This window comes from Setaria italica, chromosome III, assembly GCF_000263155.2.
Source record: "Setaria italica strain Yugu1 chromosome III, Setaria_italica_v2.0, whole genome shotgun sequence".
Taxonomy (NCBI): Eukaryota; Viridiplantae; Streptophyta; class Magnoliopsida; order Poales; family Poaceae; genus Setaria; species Setaria italica.
The window spans coordinates 34,726,991-34,753,641 of NC_028452.1; the positions used below are offsets into that span (position 1 = coordinate 34,726,991).

Consider the following 26,651-nt stretch of genomic DNA (forward strand, 5'->3'; position numbering starts at 1 on the left):
AGGTCCCCTTGCTTGAAGTTGTGGAACTTGGCATCGAGAGGTTGATGCGTGTCTCCTTATTGCCAAAGGACTGCGCCTTGATGGCAAGCCAGGTGGTGCGGGCCGTGGCACCGCAGTCGCCGTGAGCCATGACGACGTCGGCGAGGTCCGTGGCGATGCTGCCATAGAGCCACGAACGGATGACGCAGTCCATGCGGAGCCAATCTGCGTAGGGAACAGTCGGAGGGTCGCGGAGGACGTGATCCTGCAATGAGTACTTGCCGACAGCGAGAAGGAACTATTCATGCCAACGGGAGTAGTTGCCATCGGAGTCGAGGATGACAAGGATGAGGCTGCGTATATTCTGGACAGCGGCAGCCTGGGCATGGAGCGCAAGAAGGGCCACGGCTTCATGCATCAGCAGGGCGCGGCGGGCGTCCAGGTTGTCGTCGGCGTCGTTGTGGACGAGGAGTTGTCATCGGAAGCCGGGTTGGCCTCCTGGCAGGCTGCGGCAGCGAGCGCCAGGGCCTCGCGGATGCGAGCCTCAGCGTCGTCGCGGTCCCAAGCGGCAGTGGCGGCCGTGGCCTCGGCGGCTATGGCACGGGCTAGGGCGGCGTTGCGCGTGGCCTGACGCTGGGCGCGAGCGGCGTCCAGGCCTGCAGCGTCGGCAGCGGTCTCCTGGGGCGCGGCATCGGCAGCGGCCACGGCAGCAGCGGGAGAGGCGGGCAAGAAGCCGGCCATTGATCGCGCGGAGGCGCGGGGCGCGGGGAGCGCGCAGGGGAGGCGCGGGATCGCGCAGGCAGCGCCGAGAGGCGCGCTAGAAAGCGGAAGAAAAGGAATCGGGGGTGACCCGGACTCGTGATACCATGAAAGTAATAGGATTGCGTGGAACTAGTAGATTGATTAGGGATGCGGAGATACATTACATATATATAGGCGCGCCTAACCCTAATCACTTAGGGTCGGCGCCCAGAGATGGACCGGCCTGGGCCTGCTATACATGGCCCACTCACGCAATAAACATAGCACATACATGTTACAATCTAACATAGACCAGTTGAATCAACCCAATCAAATATATCAAACATAATTACTCTTTTTCCCTTTGTCCTTACTTTTCCAATCTTTGCTGCTATTCGTTCTTTGTCTCAACAGCGATCTATGATGTTCTAGCTGTTGGGGAACGGGTAGGCTACGCTAGCAATAACATTTATTTCCTATCATGTTCAACCATGATACTTGCAAGTAAAGAGATCATGGATCGTTACCACAAGACGCGTAGTGTAGTGGAAGAAGAGTTGAGGGAGCCAACCCAATGTAGATGGGCATCGATGTAGAGGAAGTAGGGCTTCTAGGTATGCTAGCACCACTTTGCATGGCTAGGGTTTTGGGAGGTCGTGTGGAGGTGGCGGCTCGGTTAGGGTTTGTGGCATATTGTATATTCACGTTGGTGTGTGTAGCTCGAGCCCCTCCTCTACATATCTATAGACGGGTCGTGATTGCCTCTTGGGCGTACCATATAAACGGCCGAGTCCTTTCCGAATACGATATGGTGTTGCCGAGTCCCACTCGGCAATGCCCGACCATAGCTGAGTCCCACTCGGCAACGAGTCCGACCACTCGGGAACATGTCCGACCACCCAGCAACATCGAGTCCAACTCAGTATTGCATGAGAAAGAACTCGGCACTGCATATCATATATCAGTCGTCGTGTTATTCCAACACTAGTTGGCCTGACGAGCCTAGGACACTCCATTGGATACCACGCCCTAATGGGCCCCTCTTGGGCGTGGCGTTCTTCAGATTCAAGTCCTTCGACGACATGCTTTGTGTATCGCGCTTGTTGTTGAGGGCACACGTTATTATGTGTTCAGTGTCGTATCTTTGTGCCAACAGAATACCGTGACGACAGGTCGACGGGCTTGCAGAGGAACAGCAGCGACGACAGCCGGTTGCCTCCTGACGGCTGCGCTGGCCCCCCGCTGCCGACGCCGAGGAGCATAGCAGTCGATGGAGAAGAGCGAGAGCGATGGTGGCGCGGAGGCTGGAGGTCGTCCTCGACGTGCGGCTCAACCCAGAGTCTATCGCGGCCGCCATCAGCTACATGGTCGTGCATCGCGCCGGCGCACCAGGACCGTCAAGCACGTGTCCATGGCCACCGGTGTCGCCGAGGCCATCATCGAGGAGGCACACAAGGACCTCACCCCGCACGCTGAGATGCTCTTCGCCTAACGGGCTTGTCCCCCTGGATGCGTTTCTCGGCGATCTTGCATTGGCAGGTCGGCCTGCGTGTCCGGTTTTCTTGATCCTTGCATTGGCATCATGGCATGTCTTTGACATGTCCGTGTTCCTAGCAACTAGGACATGTGAATTAAGTTTCTAGTGGACTTCGATTCTAAGTACCAATCATTCTTGAATCCGTGTTTGATTCGATTGTTCCAAATTCATGGACCGACCATCGAGATGGTCGCTGAATGCTAAGTGATCACGTGTCATGAATGACTTCATGATCTACATAACTCGCGTTTTGCATGTCATGGATGAAACGCGTAGCTTGTTCTTGCGAGAATCTGAAGAAAGGCGCGGCGGGCCGCCGAAGACGTCGCCGACCTGTTGGATCAGACATACCTTTTATTGATTAAAAAAATTAAATTAAATTGGAAAGTGGTCCTCTCGGTCCCTTTCTATACGTACCTCGTCTTTTATTTCAACCAAATATTTCTCTCCATGGACTGCTCTCACTTTTTCCAACCGCCGTAAAAGTTCTCTTTTTAAAAATCTAGTGAAGTGCCATGGAGAAGAACCTTTTTCTTATAAGTTACAACAAGGTGTGAAAAGAAAAATGAAAATATCTTATATAAGATGAACTCAAGGAAAGCACTTTGAATTTAGTTTCGATATGAACTAAAGCCTAAACATATAAAGCAAACCCCGTCATCCACACACTCTCCAGCCATGTCGTTGGTAATGAAAAGCTGTTGATTGCTGACTGAAGTATATAAAAACAAGAACATCACGAGCCACCCCTGCCACCAGCATCGCCTAACTGCAGACACTGCTATACCCTACTCGCTAGAAAACAGGTTTGTGGCGACAAGAGCTAGCACAGCTAATCCTCATTTTACATGTACGTAAAAGATGAGGAGCTCCTAAAATATTGTCATCTAGAATCTATAGCATAGGCCGGTGCTCCTGCTTATGCTAGTTTCAATTTCTAATGACCATGAAGGAATTAAGTGTACCTTGCCTTTGACCCAAGAGGCTCATGGTGGACTTCCTGCAACGCCACATGCATGCATGTTATGACGTCGGAGAACTCAGACGGGGCTGGTGTATCCAACCAGAGCTCACAACATCCACAAAGTGAGAACTGAAAAGGGTGAAAGCTGAGAGCTAGTTCAAAAGCAACAGTAAGGGGAAAACACCACTGGAAAAAGAGTGAAGGAAAGCTAGTCCCAAAGCAACATTGAGAAGATAACACTATTGAAAGTATCATGTCATGTCTGACAAATATTTTTGCCGGCCAGTTACTGTCAAGTCGGGTTCAGCTCCAACATCTCGACCACTGTATTAAATGCCTGTAGGGGATGGAAAGCTTGAGCGAGCTACAGGTCATGTGGATTACACCTAATGCCATGACCCTACGGAGTTAGTTGAGCTGGTACTTAACTAGTTTGTTGTCTCAAATGGTTAGTGTAAAGCCACGACATAGCTTTGCATGATAAACAGGGGACATATATAGCGACCCACGCTTGAATTTATCTACGTGTTCGAGCATGTTTCTGAGTGCTCTCTAGCTCACTTTGTTTCATTCACGACAAGAACAAGGACGATCATGTAAGCATGCGAAAATTCACAAGCCATCGAATGGAAACAAAATTCAAGAGGGCTAGCATAAATGACAAAGTCAATACTAAACCACCTGTACTTTTTTATGATTATTGTACTATCAATGTCTCCATATTGGAATATTATAGTGTATATATACTCTTCAGTTTTTAATTTGGTTGGAATTTTTTAAGTATACACGGTGTACCTGATTGATTTTGTAGGGTATCCTTTATACTCTATGGAAAACTAGAGTGACATAATATAAAATAGGAAAAAGCATGTTTTTCATCCTTTAAGTATCCCAAAAGTGTTACTTATATCCTTCTGTTCCAATTAGTGGAAATCAATCCCTTAACTAATTAAACCGATGCACTATAATCATCCCCACATAATTTCATAGCGGTTTGGTGCCATCTCATAGTGGTTTAGGCCACGCAATTATCTGACTAATCACTTCATATAGTTACCCAAGTCATACACTAAGTCCAACCAATAGCTATAACAGTCCAGTGCCAATTGGTTTCGTTAATTTCCCCCATCAAAACTTTCCCTTTCACCTTTCCTTCTTGTACCCTAAGCTTTGCCAGCTTGTAAGAGGTGGCTATGATGGCCTCGGAGAGAAGAGGATAGGAATCAGCCATGTCATGCTATTCATCATTGTCATACTGCTGCTGTGCATCTATCTCAGCAGCGGCATAAGAGGGTGCAGCCTCCTCAGATTCGCACCAAACATAGCATATATCGTGGCTAGCTACCACTATAAGAGAAACACCGGACATATTAATAGAGCCGGCATGAATAAGTCATCCATGTGGTATGGTAAACGAGCCAGCACGAGAAATGAATTATCTGCGGTAGCTCTCAATAGAGCCATCATGGATGCCCTCTAGGATTATCCATGTCGGCTCTCAACAATACCCATCATGGATATCCTCAGAGTTATCCGTGCCAACTCTCGGACTCAAAAACTTGCAACTTTTGCATACAAACTCAGATGGAGACAAAATTTGTAGGTTTTGACTAGATCTACAACTTTATTGTTGATTTTTTTTATTTTAAGTTGTTTAGATACTCAATATAATTTTAACTCGTATTTCCACCCTAGTAATTTGAATTTCAGATTGTGTTCAGAAATTTGTAACTTTTGCATATTGATTTGGATGAAGATAAACTTTCTACGACAATCATAGATTTCTACCAGATCTATAACTTTGTAGTTGAAACCTTTTTCATTTGAAGCCATTTAGATGCCCAAACAATGTATATTCAGCTTGTGTTTCCACCCTTGTAATTTGGATTTCAGGTTATATTCGAAATTCGTAACTTTGGCATATGGACTTAGACAGAGACAAACTTTATGTAAAACTTCTAGGTTTCCACCGGATCTAAAACATTTTAGATTTTATGTCGTTTAGATACCCTACGTGTATTCCGGCCCTTGTTATTTGAATTTTTGGATGTATTATGAAATTGGTATCTTTTGCATATGGACTCAATGGAAACAAACTTTATATGAAAATTATAGGTTATTAGACGTCCAAATAATGGTCAAGTCCTTAGACAACAAGGGTTGAAAGTAATAGTACTCCCTGTTCATGCAACAATGCTGTGTAGATCTGTGTAAGGAGAGATCGTGCAAGGGGGAATGTCGTAAGTTTGAAGGCTGGATATCGCACGCTCACATATTTCACGTGAAAAATGCATGAGTTGTGACGGTAGCTCGGGTGGCCCTATAAGCCTAGAAAAAATATTTTTTACTATTTTAGTTTATAAATTCTTGTTACGATTTATTAACTTTGCCGGCTAGCATAGCCGACATAGATATGACAAGCATCCGCATCTGCTTCGTTGTGCTAACCCAATAACTGGCACGAATGAGGTTTTAGAGCTGCCATGGATGAGATGCCCTCCAATAGTGTACCTAGTGATAAGTGAAACGTGTATATGGCCAAAACCACTTTATGATGGTATTAAACTATTGTTAAGCTGAGGTGGGCAGATTAGTGCATTGGTTTAGTTAGTTAAGAGGTACATTTGCACCAACTAAAACATAAAGGATATACACACTTTTGTGATACTTAAGGGATAGAAAACACACATTTTCCTAATGACACTACTTGAGAGCGTCTCATTCATGCTGGCTCTAAAACCTCATCCATGCCGGTTATCGAGCTGGTACACTGAAGATGATGCGGATGAGAAGTGTGCATCCGTGCTAGCAATACTTAAGGGACTATAGGGATAACTAATTAACCAAACCGGCTCTCAACTAGATCTAGCATGGATAATGCAGTATCCCTACCGGTGCTAATTTTTGGTTCGACAGGAATATCATCTTAATACTACCAGTGCTTATTAGGGCCGGCATTGATATTGTTGCCGGACCCCAAAAAAGAAACCTTACTAATAAGCACACAATGGCTCAGTTAATTAAGGTAAATATATAATATAATGTACCTAGATGGCAGGGGCTCTTGTTCAATGAGATGGTCCTTTGTGGCTTCTCAACAATAACCCGCACCATTTGGGTACATTGCACAATATCCTTTATTCCATAAAACCTTGGTATTCATCATTGGCATCGATTCATACACTCAAATATTTAAGCAGAATAAGAAGAAGGCCCACTCATCACTAGCAAATAATAGGGTGTAAGTTGTGGGAAACTACAAACATGCATATCATTTATGCCTCAGTTATTATAATCATTGTTTGAAGGCTTCCGTTTGTAGTGAGTTGACCTGAAGTTTGTCAGTACTTCATCATTGGTTCTTGAGGTTAACAGAAGCATAGATGCATTGACCATGAGACATGAGCACTATGTCATTGTTACGAACAAATTGCACACACAACACATCCACATTCAATCTGAATATGAAAGTATATATGCTAGACGTTCATAACAACTAGATGTTCTTAGTCATCATCATTTGGCTAGTTCATCGTATACCACATAACCAATTTTCAGTATCATATACCACATAAGGAATACACCACATGCATTAGAAAGATAAGAATCAACTAAGGAATATACCACATGCATTAGAAACTAAGATTAAAAAGATTCACACCAACTAAGATTAAACTATCAAGTCCATATCAACTAAGATTAAACTACCAAGTCCACATCAACTAAGATTAAATAAGTCCATAGCAACTAAGATTAACATAATCCACATAAACTAATATTAACAAAGGGTACACAAACTAAGATTAACATAGGACACGTAAACTAATAATAGCAGAACGACAAGCCTATCTAGGCAAAATGGCAATTCGTTCATAACCGTGTCAGCGCTTACGTCATCGGGGACTGTGGGGAGCTTACGTCACCTCAATGCCTTGGCATTGCCTCCTCCCTCCCTGCCACGGCGGTGTAGGCTGTAGTCAAAAGAGAGGCAACAACGGTGTGCGAGGAGGTCCCACTCTATGGTCACTTGAGCCCAGACTGTGGCAATAGCCTTGGCCGTCACCATGGCAGTTGCTTGGGCCCAGCCTATGGCCACAGTACTAGAGGAGATGGTGGCCGCCGCGGAATTAGCTGCAGCATAGGCGGTGGCGGCCATAACCTTGCGCACCTCCACACCGATGGGGTCCATAGTTTTGGCGGCCTGTGCCAAGTAGTCGAGGATGGCCTCGCTGGCGGCCGCTGCCAACGCCGCTCGTGCCTCGACCTCGACCAAGGCCTTAACCGCTGCCTCAATGGCAGTGGTCACCACAATTGCTTCCTTGGCAGGCTCATCTCCATGAATGTGTCGGGGTCGGATTTGGTGGAGACGAGTAGGGTGAGTGGTGGCAGGGTCATATCCAGTTGTGAGGAGGAGGGGGAGTGGTGGCGGGGCTAGATCTGATTGTGAGGAGGAGGTGGAGCAACAGAGGGGGTAGGCCCGATGGGGAGCGATGACATGGGTGTGGGAGGAGGAGGAGCAACGCGGGTGCTAGGGTTAAGGGGGAAGAGAGTGAGAGAGAGAGTGGGAGAGAGTGAGGGTTGGCTAACCCTCTTATATGGACCGTAACGTGCCAGTGCCATTTGGCACGGGCATGTATATGAAAATATAATTATATGAAAATATAATTAAAAAAAGCAAATAAACACCGATAGTTGGACTACAATTTATATGAAAATATATCCAGCATTACACAAGATCATATATGGTGGCCAGCAGCACTTCATCTACCAAATCCTCCTAGGGTTGCCAAGTGCCTGCCAACTTTGCGTGTTCTCCTCGATGGTGAAGGAATTGATGCAACGGAACATGACAATCTCGTTCCACCAACTCCATGTCTTGCCATGCAGATGATTAACATCTGCTGCCATTGGAAGAATGGTGAAAACGTGGCTAGTGATGTCATCACTGGCGATTATGAAGTTGTGGTGTCCCAAGGCTTGATGGAAGCACACTACCATTGTGTATCGGCGCTCTTGTGTGCGGTGCACGGTGATCTTGCTTGAGAACAAGTCAGTTGATCTTGACGTCCATGTCCTCAGCTGCCATTGATGGATCTGCTCCAGTCGCTACTCTCTCTGCTATATCTCTGCTCTCAGTAGATAGTTTGTAGATCCGATCGATGAATGCAAATAACATAGGGCGCTATATATATATAGAGAGAGAGAGATTCTACTATGTGTTTTTACTTTTGACGCGTACTTAGTTAATTACCAATTAATGGGTGCTTCGGCTTCTGGCGATTGATGATCGATCATCTTCAACGATGCGGACACTGTTCGGTCACGGCGTTTGGGCTTCTCATTTATCTGTGCTGGTGCAATAAAGAGATGGTACATACCACATTATATGTGATGGCCTTTGTTAAGGGTCGACAAGAATACTTTCCATGCCTAGCCAAAACACAGCCAACAAGAATAATGGGCATTCCTGCCGATGTAAATGCTACTCCCTCCATCCCAAATTATAAGTCATTCCAAGAATCTTGGAGAGTCAAAGTATATCAAGTTTGACCAAATTTATATGATAATATAATAACATTTATGATGTCAACTAAGTATCATTAGATTCTTCATCAATTATATTTTCATAGTATACCTATTTGATGTCATAAATCTTTATAATTTTCTCTATAATTTGGGTTAAACTTGATATGCTTTGACTCTCTCAGATTCTTGGAATGACTTATAATTTGGAATGGAGGGAGTACAACCCTTGTGTCGTCTTTGGAACTGGTGCGCTTTAGGCCCACACGAATGAGCCAACACAGATGAGGTGTTATGCGGTAGTGTAAATAAGATCATGCATGCATATATTTATGCAACCTTTATGAAAATTGCTTCAGAACAATGGTTAAAATTGTAGCTAGTAATTCTCCAGTCAAGACATATATAATTGGCATTTTGCATTCATGTACTTAAGGTAATAAAAAAATGATCATGCACAACTTTAGTTGAGGTTTAGAATTTTTTATTATTTAACTAGGGTTTTCTTGAAAAATAATTTCATAGTATTATAGGTTTTCCATTCTTCTAGATAAATATATCAAAACAGAAATTAACTATCAGGTATTGTTTGGAAACTTTATTGGTACGTATCAAATTTGGCTTAACTAGTTAATTCTGTGATCTAAGGTATGGGTGCATCATATCTTCAAAAAACCAAATTACTGTGCAAAGGTCTTGCTGTGGGACTTTTGGGGCCCTGGGCCAATATCGTGTTGGTTTGCGGATTAAAATAATATTATCAGATCATATACAGAAATAGTGTATGCTTTTATGCGGCTTTCAAAGCGCATAATTAATGAAAAAAAATACTTGTTACGTATATTCTGATCTGACAAAAAAAATCTTTTCCCCATTAGCATGAAGCGACAAAAGCGCAAACCTTTTGTTTATCAAAAAGGTAGCTTAATTTACGTTCCATCAAATTGAAACGCTACCAACAATTATCGTACAGCAGACTACATGGAAATATCTATCCCTACGTGGACTACTTTGATCCACCCCTTGTGCAACGTGTACATATATAGCGTCAACCATCATGTAAAAATGCGTACATGCATGGACCGGTGTGTTCGTGCAACCCAGCTAACCCCCCGGTCGAGAGAAAGTAACGACCAACAACACACTTTCTACCATAAAATATGGTTTCGTGAATCACGAAAGCAGTGAATAGCGTAAGATGGCGTAACACCGCTTGTACAATGGTCTTATGCTGTGACGAATTAGACTTTAATTGTGTGAATACACGGACAAGTTACCACTGGCAACTAACTCATGATATCGTTTCTTCATCCCTATGTTCATTGTCATCATTGGTGGCCGTATTAGTTGGGCGTTATTGTCGTGGGGACTCCAAGGAATTAATCACTAGAACACATACAGTTGCCTTGTGGAATTATAATGCAATGTTAGATACCAAATCCAAATATAGTGGAAATAAGAAGTTTGTATTAGACTAATCCCAGTGCAGGTTTCATAGAAGTTTCATGCACATTAATTAGGGCACCATGTCAGCATTTTTGATGATGTGGCAGTGAGTTAATGAGGAGAGAGGTAAGAGGGGTTTCATCTAGATGAAATCATGTATGCACAGTTACCAACACAGTTTGTGTCTTGTATGTAGTGCATATGAAACTACACCATGAAATTTTGCATTATAGAGGTAGTTTCAAACACAATTTCATTTTCATATTGCTTATGTGGCTATCTTGAAAACATCAAAACTCTTCATAGCCTTATATTCCTCACCAAGTTAAATAAATTATTAAAGTCATATGTACCCTAAGTGTCAACCACGGGAAAGTTGTTTCAAGTACACCCAATTAATCCGCCTATAAGATCATGCGAAGACATGTTTCTCGCCATCTTCTTGTCGTATACGGAATCTAACCAACAGCTAATTAATCAGTTGGCTCCTCGTCGCAGGTGCATAGTCACTTTGCACCTATATCGTTTTCGTGCCGCCAGTAATTTCGAAAACGTACGATCTGTCTCGTGTCTCCATTTTGTGGTGCAAAGCCAAAAACCTCACTTGCAACAGCAGCAACTGCGTTTGCAGTCAGACCAGGTAGTACGTGTCAGTTAGCTGCTGGCTCTTGCAATGGTTGTTTTTCTTTCAAAGAAAACGATGGTTCTGGACAATTTGTGCATTCAAGTATGCGTTGACAAGTTTCTAGCAACTGTGTGTTCTGATACAAACATCTGAGCTTTCGGCACGGTCACGTCGTCTCAATAATGAATTAAATCCTTATCTAAAAGTCGAATGAGATGGGTTAGATTCTTGCAAAAGTAGGTCCCCATCGACGAAAATGTATTATTGCTGCCTTCGTGCAAGGTAGGTTATGAAAATTAACTATTTTTGTTGGCTGTGTGTGAACAATTGCTGTTTAATTCTTCAGGTACAAAAAGTGATCCTATAAACGTCGAAATGGTTCTGAAAATACAACTTCGACAAAGAATATTTTTTAATAAATCTGACAGAATTATATGATTATGAATTTGTATAGTGCTTGAGAGGATTCTTTTTTCAGATAATGGCTTGAGAGGATTCTATCTATACTATATTTAAATGTTCAATCTCAATGTACAAAATGTCATACATCATTCATTTGTTAGTGGAGGGAGTGCATAAACACAATGAATCATCACAACAATTGTTTCATAGCTATATTTGTCCAGTTTGAAAATAACAAAGTCACTAGGTATAATATCATATACGGAAAACATTCACTATTGAGGTATGTAACAGAGATTTATTTTTCATACTTGACATTGATTTGCTATGCTCTTGTGCTTTCTGCTCAGAGCCTATCAGGGTAATACTGCCTAAGATCATATATAAAATCATAAAGAATTTGGGAACATAAAACGTATAGTAGGAGTCATTGATACTAACTATGCTGAAATAGTTGCCGTTACATCACTGAATTTAGTTCCTTAACAATTTTCTTGCAGAAAGAAGCATACAAGGAATAAACTTATGATTATTGGACTAGCTCAGGTGTTTACTCTTTACTAGACGCATTTGCTATCAAACTAAAAGTGCATTTGATGAAGCTCTATCAGTTACTCTATCTAGAATTGGTTCACGAAGTTCCAAACTATATAAACTATATATATTGCAGATATCGTGTATAAGCATGAGATATCCGTAGATTTCCATTCATCCAAAGTTCATGTACAGGTTTACAAATAATAGAGAGGGTGCAACTCAGGTAACAGCTGGAATTTTCGCAAATTCGCTAGAAGAAGAGTTGCTTAGTTTTTGAACTTCCCAGTTGATCTACCCAGAGTATTCATATGTAACTAGGAAGTAGGAACGGGAAGGAGCAGGCGTAGTATATAACCGAGTTCATCATCCATGAAAGCAGCTAGCGGCCAAAAGGCCAGCCCTGATGACGATAGAGGAACACCACCAGCAATGCCCACATCAGATTTTCAGATCCCAAGCGCTTGCATCAACTCACCAGCGTGTATCGCTGCCATTTGCCATCTCCACGATTTGAACATGGATGCAACCCTACGACGCATACCTTCTTCTTCCATCGTCGAGGCAGAGGCAACAGTGATGTCGTTGGTGCACGTGAGAAGCTGATCGATGTAGGCCTGCAGGTCGTGTACGCAGGCGATGTCGCCAGCGTCGAAGAAGTCGAGGGCAACCTCTACGCCGACGTGCGCATAGCAGGACTTGCTCCACGGCAGCTCGTACCGCCCTGCTAGAACCCTAGCGCTCTCGTTGAAGAGAACGCCGGGCATCTTTGTCACTGGGTCGTTCACGTTCACGACTCGTAGCACCTTGACGCCGAGCTCGTCGCATCGGTTCTTGAACTCGAGGTTACCGACGCGCGGGCCGGCGAAGGAGAATACGGTGACCGGGATTGTGTCGCCATTGGGGTAGGAGTTGAGGCCGAGCTCGGCGAGGTCGTAGCCGAGGAGGAGGGCGAGCGAGCTCCCCATGCTGTGCCCAGCGAGGGTGATGCTTATGTCCTCGTTCTTGTGCTTGGCGACGAGGTGGGAGATCTCAGAGAGGAGCTGGTTGCGGCAGCTGCCGGTGGTGAACTTGCCGGAGACATCGTCGAAGGTGTAGAGGGAGAGGAACCCCGACTCGACCCTCACGTCCGGGCGAGGGTCGGCGGGGTCGAAGCGCGCAGGCGCGAGCGCGCTCATGAAGTTCGCCAGCCACTCCGAGCTGGTCACCGTCCCGCGGAAGGAGACAAGGATGTCTCGCCGACCGAGACGGGCCGCCTCCCTGTCCGACGCGACGGCGACGTACCCGATCCACCGGCTCTTGCCGCACGACCGGCCGACGCCCATGGGAAGTGCCACGTCAGGCGCCGCGTAGATGTACTTGGTCAGCGCGTACCCGGCGCCGTCCATGCCGACCGCCTGCAGCATCTGCCTCTTGCCGTGTTTGCAGTTGAGGTACCGCTTGGAGCGCGGGTCCAGGTCGAACGCCCGGTAGCACGCTGCGACGAGCTCCCCGTAGCGGACGATCTCGGTGCGGAGCAGCGGGTGGAGCGGCTCCACCATGCCTCGCCAGTCGTCGGCGCCATGGACCTCCTGCCACATGCACGCCAGCGGCTGGGTTAACGTCGCCTTGGCGGGGCCGCCTACAGTGGGCGTCGCGGTCTCCTTCTTCACCACTGCCGTCGCCGCCGAAGTGGCCTCCTTCTTATGCGTCATGCTGCTGAGGCTGACGGTCACGGGAGTGGCGGACGACACCGCGAGGGGCGCGCAGGCTCGGTGGCGCGTCGTCGTGGTCGGTGCGCCCGGCGCCACGGCGAGCTTCGCGGCGGCAGCCATCAGGTGAGACGGAGAGGCAGAGATTGGGGTTGTTGGAGCACAGTGATCGATTAGCATAGTGGCGGTTGCTGAATATATAGGCACGGGGACGCGGTTGGTTTCTGGTGGCTGCCACGTCGGCCGAACTCGGCGAGGGCGGTGGCGCTTCTGCATGTGTGTTGGTGCGCAGATTTGACCGGGACCAAGAAAACGGGTGTGAAATTTTGAGTTTTATTATATATCACAAAAGTGGTCGGTAGCGGGTCTAACAGGGTGGGATCCGGAATCCAGTAGGGGTAAATAAGAATAGAGAGAAAAGCCATCTCTCGCGACTTGGGTACAAGGTATGATGCGCGCAGCACAACATGGTGCTCCCTCCGTCAAATATTTTAAGTTTCATCGAGTTTATAAAAATAGTATTAATATCTACCACACCAAAAAATAAATCATGAAAATATATTTTTATATCGGGTCTAATGAACTTGGTCAAAATTATAATAGTTCACTTAGGACTCAGAACCCCTATAATACACACTAGTAGAGAACTGACTTTCGATCCACCCCCTTTTATCCCGGTTTAAAAGTGGCCCGGGACAAAAGGGGGTGCGCCGGGGTGCGGGAATTTGGAGGGGAGCATTAGTCCCGGTTGGTAATTGCAACCGGGACTAAAGGCCCCCCTTTAGTCCCGGTTGCAACGGCTAGCGGGGGGCCGTCGGTGGCGGGACCCTTTTATCCCGGTTGGATCCTCCAACCGGGACTAACTTTCCAACTGGGACAAAAGGTGTTTCCTTTTGTCTCGGTTGTAGTTTTTAACCGGGATTAAAACTCATCCCCCACTATACCCCGAGACAGAGACTTTCTTCTTCCTCCAGCCCGAGCAGTCCAGCACATTGATAGAGAGCTGAGCTTCACCTACTCTCCGGTGGTGCCCAAGCAAGGGAGGTGCTGCCCGAAGTTTTTTCCCTCATTTTCGTGGGAATTTGACTCAGCCAACAAGTGCTGCGAAGGTTTGCTACTTCATCCTCGTGTTATGCTTTGATTTATGCTTTGGAGATGGAAAGATTATTTGCTACAATGTGATGATGAAGTAGAAAAATGGAGAGGTATTTTGAGCTAGAATGTGAGGGAGATTGATGTGTCATATATAGTATGCATTATTTCAGTGGTTTAAAAATGATGCTACCTTGTCTAGACGGTTTATCTTATCAAATTCAATATGGTTTTTTAAATCCATACTTGTTGAACTTGCATACCGTGTTCGCCTCGGCGAGGATGTTCTCCGCCAAGCAGCAACGTATGTCAAGAAGGAGGTTCGATTCTACGAGAAAGAGTGGATACGGACATCGTGACCGTGTCCCCTTTTCCGTAGCATCTAACCTCTTTCATGACGAAGTGCGGTGCCGCCCAGCTGAGGACATCCTCGCGAGATGAACACGGTCTTCAAGTTCAACAACTTCTGTAGTGGTAAGGAAAGAATTTTTGTACATAGATGACTTCTGCTACTTGTTGAACATGCATACCGTGTTCATCTCGCCGAGGATGTTCTCCGCCGAGCAGCAACGTATGTCAAGAAGGAGGTTCGATTCTACGAGAAAGAGTGGATACGGACATCGTGACCGTGTCCCCTTTTCCGTAGCATCTAACCTCTTTAATGACGAAGTGCGGTGCCGCCCAGTTGAGGACATCCTCGCGAGATGATCACGGTCTTCAAGTTGAACAACTTATGCAGTGTTTGGGATTGTCAAGTGTAATCCATTTTCGTGCGTAATACGATGCAGATGGACCGGCATTGGATGTATAATGCAGACAGGCGGAGCAAGGTGTTTATTGATGGCTTGCATTATTTTCTCGAAGTGGCAAAAGCGAACAAGCCAGAGAATGGGTTCGTATGTTGTCCATGCTTCCAATGCAATAACAGGAAGGAGTATTCAAAGGATTCCTGGGGGACTATTCACAGCCACTTGTTTAAATACGGTTTCATGCCTAACTATTTGGTTTGGACCAAGCACGGTGAACTAGGGGTTGTAATGGAAGATGGCGAGGAGGAGGAGGAAGATGACACCATTCCGGACTGGGTTGCAGGCCAAGCTTTTGCAGGTACTACAATGGGCGAGGCTGATGAAGATGAGTTTGCAGAAAATGACCCTACTGATGACCTTGGTCAGGTGATACGAGATGCATACAGAGATTGCGAAACTGAGAAGGAAGCAGCAAAGTTGCAGCGCATGATAGATGATCACCAAAAATTGTTGTACCCAGGTTGCCAGCAGGGCCATAAAAAACTAGGTACGACACTAGAATTTGTGCAATGGAAGGCAAAAAATGGTGTGTCCGATAAGGCATTTCAGGGGATGTTGAGAATTGTCAAGAAGATTCTCCCCGAGAATAATGAATTACCGTCCACAACATATGAAGCTAAACAGATTATTTGCCCTCTCGGATTGGATGTTCAGAAGATACACGCATGCCCTAATGACTGTATCCTCTATCGTGGTGATGAATACGAGGAATTGGATGCTTGTCCCGTCTGCGAAGCCCTGCGGTATAAGATCAGGCGAGATGATCCTGGTGATGTCGAGGGGCAGTCTCCCAAGAAGAGAGTTCCCGTGAAGGTGATGTGGTATTTCCCTATAATACCACGCTTGAAGTGCTTGTTCAGGAACAAGGCGAATGCTAAGTTGATGCGATGGCACAAAGAAGACCGTAAGGAAGATGAGATGCTGAGACACCCCGCAGATGGGGCACAGTGGAGATCAATTGATAGAACATTCCCAGACTTTGAAAGTGAAGCAAGGAACATAAGGTTTGGTTTAAGCACTGATGGATTCAATCCATTCGGTGAGTTGAGTAGTGGTCATAGTACTTGGCCTGTGACCCTTTGTATGTTCAACCTTCCTCCTTGGCTGTGCATGAAGCGGAAGTTCATTATGATGCCGGCGCTTATCCAAGGCCCAAAACAACCCGGCAACGACATTGACGTGTACCTAAGGCCGTTGGTTGATGACCTTTTACAGCTCTGGAAGGAAGAAGGTGTACGTGTGTGGGATGAGGATAGACAAGAGATCTTTAATCTACGAGCACTGTTGTTCGTAACCATCAACGATTGGCCTGCATTGAGTAACCTTTCAGGACAGACAAATAAGGGATATCGGGCATGCACCCACTGTTTAGATGACACAGATAGCATGTACTTGAAGCACTGTAAGAAGGTCGTCTATATGGGTCATCGTCGATTTCTCCCTGCTCACCACCAGCTGAGAAAGAGCGGGATGCATTTCAAAGGGACGCCAGACCATCGTAAAAAACCTGCACACCATAATGGAAAGCGTGTGTTCGAGATGATGAAGGATGTATATGTAGTCTTTGGAAAGGGACTTGGTAGCCAACCTGTTCCGAACGATGATAACGGACATGCACCCATGTGGAAGAAAAAGTCAATATTTTGGGAGCTACCTTATTGGGAAATCCTAGAGGTTCGCAACGCAATAGACGTGATGCACCTGACGAAGAATCTTTGCGTGAACGTGCTAGGCTTCATGGGTGTTTATGGAACCTCAAAAGATACATTGGAAGCACGACAGGACCTGAAAGCCATGGGGCAACGAGATGACCTACATCCGGAAAAGAGAGATAATGGACAGCACTACTTACGTCCTGCCAGTTACACTCTCAGCAAGGAGGAGAAGGATAGCATGTTTGAATGCTTGAATAGTATGAAGGTCCCGTCTGGGTACTCCTCGAATATAAAGGGAATAATAAATATGAAACAAAAGAAGTTTACAAATCTCAAGGCTCATGACTGCCACATGTTGATGACCCAGTTGCTTCCGGTTGCACTGAGGGGTGTTCTACCAGAAAATGTCCGGTTGCCGCTCGTAAAGCTATGCGCGTTTCTCAATGCGATTTCGCAGAAGGCAATCGATCCATCCAAGCTATCAAAGCTACAGAACGATGTGGTGCAATGTCTTGTCAGTTTTGAGTTGTTATTTCCACCATCCTTCTTCAATATTATGACGCACTTACTGGTTCACCTAGTAAAAGAGATTGGTATTCTCGGACCTGTATACCTGCACAATATGTGGCCTTTCGAGAGGTTCATGGCAGTCCTAAAAAACTATGTTCGTAATCGTGCTTGTCCAGAAGGAAGCATCGCCAGGGGATATGGAACAGAGGAGGTGATCGAGTTTTGTGTTGATTTTATTGATTCAATTGACTCGATTGGGGTTCCAACTTCACGCCACGAGGGGAGGCTCCGAGGAATGGGCACCCTTGGAAGGAAATCAAGTTTGAGCAATGATACTAATTTGTTCGACAAGGCACACTACACTGTTCTACAACAGTCATCCTTTGTGTCTCCGTATATCGAGCAGCACAGGCAGATGGTAGCTTCCAAAAACCCGACCAAATCCGATGCTTGGCTTACCCGTCATCACATGGAAACTTTTCCCTCCTGGTTGCGCCAACAACTTATGGGTAACTCTGAGATTCACCCACAGCTTGCCTGGTTAGCCAGGGGACCTGCTACCACAATCGTCAAATTCCAAGGCTATGAGATAAATGGTTACACATTTTACACGAGAGCCCAGGACCAGAAAAGCACGAACCAGAATAGTGGTGTCCGCATAGATGCCATGGACAGAAATAATAGCAAGGAGTCGTATTATGGTTTCATACAGGAGATATGGGAACTCGAATACGGACCGCTGTACATCCCTCTATTTCTTTGCAATTGGGTGAAGCTAACTGCCGTCACCAAAGATCAGTACGGAATGACAATAGTAGATCTGAGCAAGACTGGATACAGTGATGACCCATTCGTACTTGCCAATGATGTGCATCAGGTGTTCTATGTGAAGGACATGTGCAGCAAACCCAAGAGGAATCCAGAAGAGACATGGGAGCCAAAGTGCCACATAGTTCTTCCAGGTAAAAGAAAAATCGTGGGAGTCGAGGATAAAACAGACCAATCAGATGATTATGATCAGTTTGATGGCATGCCTCCATTCGACGTTGAAGTTGATCCAAGCATCCTGCTATCCAAAGAAGAGGCTCCGTACTTACGCCGCGATCATGATCAAGGAACTTTCGTGAAGAAAAATTTTACAACGTTGTATTGTAATGCGTTAAATGTGCATGACCTTTGTGTATTAATTGATACAATTTGTAATTTACCCTATGTATGATTTCATGTGTTATTAAATTTGTTAGGTGAAGATTTTTTAGATATACATGAACATTGTTAACCACATACTAACATGGATTTTTCTGCGCATTCAAATAATTTAATTGAATAATTTATTGATCACAGCAATGCAGTAAAATAAATATTTTACAGGCTACATGAGTTGGTATAGAAATAATGATTACTTCATACTTATTGTCAATTTACTCGTTAATTAAATATATTTTTGCATGTACAAAATCTGAGAAGGTTTTGTTTTTCAACCTGGAATGCAGTGAAAAGGTTAAATAAAATCCATTTCCAAAAAACAGGCGGGAGAAGAAAAATAGGAAAAAGGACCTTTTGTCCCGGGTGCTAACAGCAACCGGGACAAAAGGCCCCCCTTTTATCCCGGTTGTCTCCCGCCCGAACGTACCCTTTTATCCCGGTTGCCATTTGCAACCGGGACAAAAGGCCCCCCCCTTTTATCCCGGTTGGTGACGGGACCCGGGACAAAAGGCCCTTTTTGTCCCGGGTGCCATTACGAACCGGGATAAAAGGGGGGGGGGTTAAAAGCACTGTACTCCCTTCTACCCCCCGCCAGTTCCACACTTAGCGAAATTTTCGCAAGTCCCGCGCTCTCCGCCCGTCCGCCTCCCTCGCCGGCCGCCGCCGTCGTCGTCCCCCATTGCGCCGTCGAAGTCCCGCATTGCGCCGTCGTCGTCGCCCGTCCGCCTCCCTCGCCCGTCGCCGCCCGTCCGCCTCCCTCTCCGCCCGTCGCCGCCCGTCCGCCTCCCTCGCCGGCTGCATCGCCCCTCGTCGCCGGCTCCATCCTCGTCGCCCCTCGTCGCCCCTCGCCGGCCGCCGTCGTCGTCTTCGCCTCGGCCGCCATCGTCCCGCCGTCGTCGTCTTCGTCCTCGTCGCCGCCCCGGCCGCCGCTGTCCCGCACGCCGCCCGGCCGCCGCCGTCCCGCCGTCACGCCGCCCCGGCCGCCGCCGTCAGGCCGCCCCGGCCGCCGCCCCGCGCGCGAGAGGTCTGCCGCACCGGCCGGTGCGCCGGGAGAGCTGGCCGTTTTCTTTTAATTTTTAATTTTGTTTTTTTAGATGGAATTGTAATTTTGTTAAGTTAGATTTTTAGATTTCTAATTTTGTTAAGTTAGATTTTTAGATTTCTAGTTAGTTTGTTAAGTTAGATTTGTAGTTAGGTTGTTAACTACCGTCCCGCCGTCGTGATCGCCGCCGTCCCGCCGAGTAGCTACCGTGAGAGTCGCCTTGTAGCCGTCGTGATCGCCGCCGTCCTGCCGCCCATCACAACGTAGTACCTTAGGCACCGCTCGTGGTTCCGGTGAACCGCCTCCGCCGCCCTGACCGCCGCCGGCCCGCCTCCGCCGCCCTGACCGCCGCCGTCCCGCCTTCGCCGCCCTTATCGCCGTCGTAGAAATTCGTAGAAATTCGTCAAAATTCGTAGAAATTCGTCAAAATTCGTAGAAATTCGTAGAAATTTGTAGAAATTCATAGAAAATCGTAGAAATTTGTAGAAATTCATAGAAATTCGTAGAAATTTGTATAAATTCATAGAAATTCATAGAAATTCATAGAAATTCATAGAAATTCGTAGAAATTCGTAGAAATTTGTATAAATTCATAGAAATTCATAGAAATTCATAGAAATTTGTATAAATTTGTATAAATTCATACAAATTTGTATAAAGATTCCGGACTTTGTACGATTCATGTTATTTTATGATTTCATTATATACATGTATGATTCCGAACTGTGATTATATACAAATTTGTATTAAGACGATTTCTATGATTGTCATGTCTGATTCCATGTATGTTTGCAGCAATAGTTGAAATGGCAGACGATGAGACCGCAAGGTATATCATGGAGCAGATAATCGCTGGTGATGGTAGTGGCGACAACGTTCCACTATCATACACGGATGAAGAGGGCACCCAGGCGGACATGTTCCTCAACATATCTGCCGATGTGAATGAAGAGCAACAGCCGCAGCAACAACTTGCCGTGGCGGAAGGTTCCGGCGAGGTATATACAACCATTCTTGTATTGTTTCACGCCACCGCTACTAGTACGTACTAATTAACGAATCTTAAACTGTTAGCCCTCCGGATCGACACAAGGGCAGAAGACCCGAGGTCGTACAAAGGTGATGGAAGGGAGGCTTGTCATCACCGAAGTTACAGATGAGGGCAGGCCGGTTGCTCCCGAGAAAGTCGCAAAGAAGTACGTTAGTCAAATCGGGGCAATCGTCCGGGACAACGTGCCTATCAGCATCAGAGAATGGAAGGGCAGAAGCGATAATCCGTACGCCCTTCCAGAGACAGAAAAGAATATGCTGTGGGAAGACGTGAAGAGGCATTTCACATTCCCCGAAGATTATAGCGAGAAGGATGTCAAAGCGTGGACACTTAAGAAGATGGCTACTCAATTCCAGACATTCAAGAAGATGCTGGACACCCACTACATCAAGAAGGGCAAAACTCCAGACTTCAACGCGTGGCCCAAGTTGAGGGACCACTGGGATGCATTTGTTGAATACAAGAGGAGTGAAGAAGGTGTGAAAAAGATCACGACCAACGTTGCAAATGCTAGTCAGAAGGGCTACCACCATCATTTGGGGCGAGGTGGGTATGGCTCAGCAATTCCCAAGTGGAGAAAGATGGAACAAGATCTGATCGAACGGGGAATCATACCTGCAACTATTGAATGGCCCGAACGATCAAAGAACTGGTACTACGCTCATGGAGGCTCCCTAAGCCAAGAGGATGGGACGCTGATTTTCAATGACAGAATACGTGAGAAGGCCGAACATCTCATGAAGAACATTGAAGATTCCAAGGCTGGGAGGTTGAGGGTGGACCGAGAAAATGATGAGCTCACATTGGCCCTCGGTAATCCAGAGCACCCAGGACGTTGCCGGGGGTTCGGGGTGGTTCCGTGGAAGTTCGCTTTCCGAGGCGACAGCGCCTCTTACAGAAGCCGGAAGCGAAGAAAGGAACAGATGGAGGAGAGCTGGCGGCAGATGCTAGAACAACGAATGATGGATGAAATCAATCGGCGGGTGGCCGACGCAGTTGCGGAGTTGGCGCAATCTGGAGCACTGCCGAATCCTCACACCGCCAGCCCTTCTCAACGCCTCGGGAGCAGTTGTGCTTCTACAGGGGTCCCCGATGCGCAGACGCCCAGGTTACCCGTGGAGGAGCAACGGTTCCCCGTGGATGGCATCACGCAACGGACCTCATGTGAGCTGCATGCACCGGTCGGCAACCTCACTATTAAGGTATACTTATACATAATATTTATGCAATCTTGTCAATTGATCCAGGCCTCGAGATCGGAGTTCAACTTGTTTACTTCTGCTATATGTACAGGTAGCGTACGGGAGTGCGTTACCAACGCTGGCAGGGCAGAGCAGTCATGGCATGGACATTCCAACAGGCTACGCCAGCGTCTGCGTCGAGCAAATAGTAGATGCCCAGTATGAAGGTGTAGAGCTCGACTTCCCGAGAGGCGACGGGGAAAAGACATTGGCAGATGCGCTTCATGGGATCATTCTATGGAAGAAACGCTACATCATTATTTCCCGCACGGAGCCATCTCCTCAGACCTCAAGACCGCTCCCCGTAGATCCCGAGCAGCGACCTTCTCCTCATACCTCGAGACCGGCATCTCCTGCTCCAGGACCGTCGCTTCCATCTATATCAAGGTCTCCATCTCCACCACATCCTGGTGCTGGGAGCGACGACGACAATAACAACACCCCTCCCCGATCACCGTCGCCGGCACCAAGAGCGGCCCCCTCGAAGGAACCTGCAGCACCACTCAAGAAGTCACGAGCACCGCCTCCCAAGCAAAGACAGCCTCGAAAGAAGAAAACAAAGGTCGACCCTGAAGTGGCTCGCAAGGAACGCTTTGAGGCAATGTCTCATGCGGAACAGTGGGCAGAAATCCAACGAGAGGCCAGTGAGTGGTTCAAGAAACAAGCCGAATTAAAAAAGGCAAGGGAGATGGAGCCACCGCCAGTAAGTCGGCGGGATTTAAACTTTTTTATCAGGATGGAGGAAGGAGCCAAGAAAAGGATACCACTCTTGTCAAACTATGAACGGGCTCTAGTAAAGGCTGATGAAAAAGATAAAAGAAAAGGAAAATCATCCTCCAGCGGTTCAGTCCCCGACCTCAGCCATTTATCAAAGAAAGATGCTCAACGGGTAAAAGCAATGCCCTTGGATCAACAAGAAAATATATTGAAGTTCATGGAAGAAACAGGTCTGGGACTTGATGAATGCATAGGGCAAGTCGAGACGCCAACTGCACCGCCCCCTGAGCCGAGATGGCCTTATGAGCTAGGCAAGCCTCTAGTGAAGCCGGCAATGGTACGGAAGCTGTCAACAAAGATGTACGAATTCCATCAATGGTACATGACGGCATCCGCCAAATCGAGGGAGATGATCGGCATGAAGGTAAAACCGATAGATTTTCACGGTGAAGGGGAGAAAGTGCTGTGGCTAGACTTCAAGGATATATACGAAGTGTACCATCATGATGCCCTGGACGTCTCTCTGATCAGCGCTTGGATTCTGTAAGTGTCCGTTTATTATCTCTACATGTAAATTTTGGCGTGCGTCACCGTACTAACTTCATCTTCCATTTCATGTAGGATGCTAATTCAGACATGCCGCCGAGAGGCGTACCTACATGTAGGCTTCATGGATCCATCTGTAGTTAACCAACAACAGATACAATTAGCGCCGGAAAAAACCTTTGCCGAAATATACAATTTCCTACACAAACAAACATTCAAGGACTTCATACTACTTCCATACAACTTCAAGTAAGTGTGTGTATACCGTCTACTTTCGATGTTTTTTTCCTTATCTCTACATGTTAGTTAGCTCTAATATGCATGAACATTTTACGCACGCAGCTTCCACTGGATACTTATTATAATTGAGCCTGAAAGAAGCCACGTCACTGTCTTTGATTCGTTAAGGAAAGATCCGGTGGACTACCAAGAATTGCAAGACATGCTAGGCTTGTAATAATTCTGGACCTTTATCTCTATGCAAAAATTTATTTCCTAAATTTTATCCCTGTTACACTATGTCATTCATTATTCTAATCCGCAGCGCATGGAAACAATTCATAAGGACACACAAAGGTCCATTCAAAGAAAATCTTACATGGAACACAGACTTCCCGGTACGTATGAAGTCTGCACATTTATTACATTGTATAACACGAATAGTTCATAACTTATTTTTTTCCGCACTGAAGTGCTTAAGACAGGAACCCGGGAATAATCTATGTGGCTACTACATCTGTGAGCACATGCACAGTTTTTTGGGACCCAAGGGACCGAAGATGACGCCGCACAACTTTAAAGTACGTAAAATAAAACTATTACTAGTTAATTATTTTCTAGGTCCTTATATGTATTTGTTCGTGTAACATTCACAAATTTCCAAATTATAGATGTTAAATATTCAACAAGGACTCTTGAAGGAAGAAAGAGTAGCGGCAATATGTGAAGGTCTCATTGGATTCCTAATGGACGAGGTGGTAAATCCAAAAGGAGAATTTTATTACGATGGACGACAATTAGACACTCCGATCAGCAACACCTCGACGGGAAGATTGTAGATAGATACTTTGATTTATTTGTATATATAATACGCGCTAATTATGATCGATTTGTACTTGTTGAATTGTGTATATGAATTGTGTATATATATAGTAATTGTATAATTACAAATCCCATTCGTTTAAATACTAGTTGATTTCATTCTAAAAAAAATCTCAACTACTAAAGGTTAACAAAAGGGCCGCGGTACTACGTACGTGATGCTTGCATGAAAATTTCAGGCGCTAGGCAGGGTGCCATGCAGGGCGTCATTTAGTCCCGATTGGATTCCAACCAGGACTAAAGGGTAACCCTTTACTCACAGTTGGGAAACCCAACCGGGACTAAAGGGGCACCCTTTACTCCCGGTTGCTTTTACCAACCGGGACTAAAGGGCATGTCCCGCGCCTGGCGTGGCAGGCCCTTTACTCCCGGTTGAAAGACCCGGGACTAAAGACCCCCTTTTTGTCCCGGTTGGTTTATCCCGGATGGATTTTTGGAAGATATGCATCCTACCAACCGGGACTAAAGGCCAATTCTCTACTAGTGAAAACAACCCTTTAATACCAGTTGATGGCTTCAACCGATACTAAAGGGCTTACCAACAGTTCGCTACTACAGACTATTTTAGTATCGGTTGAAACCTCTTACAATTATTCCTATTTTTTGTATGCTAGTACATGCATTTATCTACATGAGCATTTATCACTCAATAACACAAAAAAAAGAGCAAACATGATGTCTTTATTTCAATAGTAAAAATACACGCAATAACCAATCATCGATGGCAATTTTGCTCTATTTACACAGATCAAACAAACAAATACACGATCTTAATCTAAAAATCAAGTGTAAAAAAAATCAAGTCACGGGTTGTTGCTTCTCCCTGAATCTGTCCCGTGGCTCCCTGCGAGGCGCCTAGCTTGCGCTGTCGAGGCACGAGATAAACTCCATCCCCAGACCAAAGCCGTCCTTGGTGCCCGGAGCGAGCGGCCCAGCGGCGAGCAAGCACGAGCAAGCCTCCGCCCTGCCGGCTCCCCGCTCGCGGACTGCCAGGGGCGGATCCAGGGCCCGGGCTGCCCGGGCTGTAGCCCGGGGCGAGATCATGGAGTCCCTTTAACCTATGTGCTGTTTAGCTTAATAAAATGAAGCTTAGGAGACAAAATTAGACTATTTTAGGTGTGATTCAACAGCTCAGCCCGGGGCACAGCCCCGTTCTGGATCCGCCCCTGCGGACTGCTGTGCCAGCCGCCCGCCCCCAATGGCGCTGCACGGGCCGGCTGCCAGCGCAGGAAGTTGCCAACTCGTGTGTGCGATGTTGATTCTTGAAGTACAGAAAACAAGAGGTAGGTCAAATCGTGGATGTATGAATTGCGCTGGCTAGGGGCTGTTTGGCAATAGGGTGTTAAAATTTAACACCCGTCACATCGGATGTTTGGATGCTAATTAGGAGTATTAAATATAGGCTAATTACAAAACTAATTGCACAGATGGAGTGTAATTCACGAGACGAATCTATTAAGCCTAATTAGTCCATGATTTGACAATGTGGTGCTACAGTAATCATTTGCTAATGATGGATTAATTAGGCTTAATAGATTCGTCTCACGAATTAGCATAGGGTTCTACAATTAGTTTTATAATTAGGTCATGTTTAATTCTCCTAATTAGGATTCGAACATCCGATGTGACACTGTTAAAGTTTAGCACCTCGTATCCAAACACCCCCACCACATGAAGTCATCTTGAATCCGAAGAAATCCAAAGCTCCATGAGGATAGCAAGCTGCTGCGACCATTATTGAACGGAGCAACGCACAGAAGAGAGAAGAGAAAGGGGAGGTGCACGTGAGCTCACCGAGGACGAACACCGGCGGAATCGGCAGCAGCTGGCCGCGCGCCTTGCTCCTCCGGCCTGTCGCTGCTCCTTGTGGCTGCTCAGCGGTGGGGTCAGGCGGTGCTGGTGCTCGAACGTGTCGTGAAGGAGAGGACAGAAAGGGATAAAGGGAGGAGCAGGAAAGAGATGTGAGGATAGAAGAGAAAGAGGGGGATAAAAACAAGAGAGAGCACAAGCGTGTGGCTCAAGATGTACTCAAGTGAATTTGTGAATTTTAGTATCGGTTGGTTTTACCAACTAGTACAAATTTATTATACATTAGTATTGATCGGTGGCTTCAATCTTTACTAATGTGTCAAGCGACTTTTAGTATCGGTTAGTAACACCAACCGATACTAATGTTCGGTATTAGTATCGGGTCAACCACCTCGTATACTTTCTAGAGGTGATGATCATTATGACTGGT

At 46.1% G+C, this 26,651-nt stretch overlaps 2 protein-coding genes and 1 long non-coding RNA gene across 3 annotated transcripts; all 3 read right to left on the reverse strand.

Moving 5' to 3' along the window:
- Positions 1-396: 396 nt before the first annotated feature.
- LOC111256761 (testis-specific gene A8 protein-like) lies at positions 397-2,096 on the reverse strand. Its single transcript, XM_022825278.1, has 2 exons — positions 1,882-2,096; positions 397-796 (listed from the first exon to the last, which is right to left on the reverse strand). Exons 1-2 carry the CDS (start codon positions 2,094-2,096, stop codon positions 397-399), a joined length of 615 nt encoding a protein of 204 aa, XP_022681013.1.
- Positions 2,097-12,200: 10,104 nt separating this feature from the next.
- Positions 12,201-13,565, reverse strand: LOC101776192 (phospholipase A1-Ialpha2, chloroplastic). The gene has a single exon (XM_004963883.1). The coding sequence runs from the start codon at positions 13,563-13,565 to the stop codon at positions 12,201-12,203; it is 1,365 nt and encodes a 454-aa protein (XP_004963940.1).
- Positions 13,566-25,075: 11,510 nt separating this feature from the next.
- LOC111256847 lies at positions 25,076-26,357 on the reverse strand. The gene is made up of 2 exons (XR_002677152.1): positions 26,207-26,357; positions 25,076-25,673 (listed from the first exon to the last, which is right to left on the reverse strand). It is a non-coding gene; the product is annotated as an uncharacterized LOC111256847 (long non-coding RNA).
- Between the last annotated feature and the right edge of the window lie 294 nt (positions 26,358-26,651).